Source organism: Meleagris gallopavo, chromosome 1, assembly GCF_000146605.3.
Source record: "Meleagris gallopavo isolate NT-WF06-2002-E0010 breed Aviagen turkey brand Nicholas breeding stock chromosome 1, Turkey_5.1, whole genome shotgun sequence".
NCBI classification, from domain to species: domain Eukaryota; kingdom Metazoa; phylum Chordata; class Aves; order Galliformes; family Phasianidae; genus Meleagris; species Meleagris gallopavo.
The window spans coordinates 22,719,096-22,721,288 of NC_015011.2; the positions used below are offsets into that span (position 1 = coordinate 22,719,096).

Genomic DNA, 2,193 nt, shown 5'->3' on the forward strand with positions numbered 1-2,193 from the left:
TTTTACCGTAGTTTTTTCCAGGCAGTGAAGCAGGTGGTGATGCTGTGTTTCAAAGGAAGAGCCAGATTTGCTAACAAAGGCCTGTTCTTCTTCATTGGAGGACTGTTAATACAAAGAACTCCATATTAGTCTCATTTGTGAACAAGAGGGCTCTTATCCAAGTATTTGATCAGAACTAATCTGGATTGTATACTGTAGCATAACTGTAATGCCTGCTCCACATGGGATAACCTAAATGACCTTGGATGCGATTACTCTTTTACTTTTTTTCTTTTTAAATCAAAGTATTCCTATCCTTCCCTTGCATCTCCTTTTAAATATTTCCATTTTAGGTCTTTTAATACCTATATAGGTTGACTAAGACATTTTCCAAGTGCAATCAATGTGCAAGCCTTGAATTTTGTATTAGTACAAACTTACAGTTAACATAAATTTCAGTGACAGTAAAATATTTTTTGCTTAGGAATGTGCCTTATTGGAAGGAAATTAAATAGAGTTGTCCTCTTGGGATCGTTTCACTGCACTGAAGAATGCGTGGTATTGCTGCTTACACAAAAAGTCATGTCAGTGATCCCAATCTGCTGACTGCAGAGAGCGTACAACAGATGTTACTGACACAGAATGAAGAATTAAGTAGAAAGCATCCACTGTTTATTAATTGCTTTTGTAATTATTCACTGGAAGCCAGAAAACTAAATAGGGGAGGAAGTGGGATAATAGGAAAGATTACAATTCAACCTTTGGGGTATTTGGAAGCTGCATGGCAATTAAGCCATTTGGTGTCTCTTTCAGTGATTTGAATTCTTCTGAGCAGAAGAGGAATCGAGAGCTCTGACCGCTTCCCTTTATGCTAAATCACAGTCACTTCCTCTTCTCCTGGCTATATGCTAAAACGTTAGCCTTTATAACGCTTCTTAAACAGAAAGGGCACAGAGGAATGAAAGCCTTCCTGTATCCCTCAGGGAGCTGCCAGAAAGTAGCAAGGACTAAGAAACACTGAGCCCTCAGTGCTCAGCTCTGCACAGCCCAGGGGCTGCCTCCGGCCGCTTGCAGTCCTGTGGTCCTACTGCACCTGGGAGTAATGGCTGAGGTTGTCCCAAGAAAAAAAATGAAGTAGGCACTTCCAGGGAACATTTGCCACTCTGCAACACTGTGCCAACAGTACCCTACATCTACGTCTCTCACTGAGCATGAGGGATAATCACCCATGTTCTAGCTGCGTAAAGCCAAATGAGATAAGTTTATCCTAGAAGGCAAATGAATTAAGCTTTCTTAAGAGATTTTTCTATAAGATCTGCCTCTAAACCCGGCTTACATTGAGCACAGTGTTTCAATCTGGCCATTTCCTCTCTTGGTGTGTGCGTGTTGTGTGTTTTTTTTTGTTTTTGTTTTTTTGTTTTTTAAATTACCCTATCATCAGCTCCTGTAAAGTACCTTCAGCAGTAATAATTGCCCAGCTTATCTTTCCTTAATCTACCTCTAAAGACAACATTGCCTAAAAACCCAAGTTGACGTGCCCTCGTGAGAAATAGAATAAACTGCTGCTATGCTGTATTAAGCTGTGAAGGTGGAGGACACAAACACATTACCTGCTGCAGCTGGTTACTCAGTAAGCCATTCCGTTTGCTCTGCATGTAGGCATTAGCACTCCCACTCTTTGCTGCACGAATTCGAGCAAGTCTTGCTTTCTGCATAAACAGACAAAATAAAAGAGCATCACGTGCACTCGTATCCATTATTCTATTTATCTAAAACTACTAATTGGAACCAGCTGCTTGTGAATACCAATGACACAATCACTGAAAGGTTGCACTGCATTTGTCCTCCAGGTGGAGCAAATCACAAATGTTTCCTCATAGAAATGCAAAAACCAAGTTTTTATTTGTTTGCATGCATCAGCTGAGAAGAACAATGATTTTGGAGAGAGGATTAGACAGACCAGCATGTAAGTGATTCCTGTCGTTTTTTTTTTTTCCTGGATGTCTATGCCTTGTAGATCAGGAGCATGGCTTTCATCTTGGCTGCTCCGGCAATGATTCTTCAAAGAGGAAGAAATAAGTCGGAGAATCATAATACTACAACTGCCATAAGCTGGTTTCTTGGAGATTTCTGAGTTTTTGGAATAAAGGAATGCATTGATTGTTTTTAGTCTCCAATTTAAATTCCTAAATGCCTGCCAGGCCTTTTAAAACC

General features: G+C 40.2%; 1 protein-coding gene across 1 annotated transcript in view; it reads right to left on the reverse strand.

Moving 5' to 3' along the window:
* Positions 1–2,193, reverse strand: part of KCND2 (potassium voltage-gated channel subfamily D member 2) — a 346,823-nt gene that overhangs the window by 8,247 nt on the left and 336,383 nt on the right. The window contains exons 3-4 of the mRNA XM_019612404.1: positions 1,590–1,688; positions 7–102 (exon numbers count right to left, since the gene is read on the reverse strand). Coding sequence (XP_019467949.1) covers positions 7–102; positions 1,590–1,688 — 195 coding nt within the window. The remainder of the gene's footprint in view (positions 1–6; positions 103–1,589; positions 1,689–2,193) is intronic.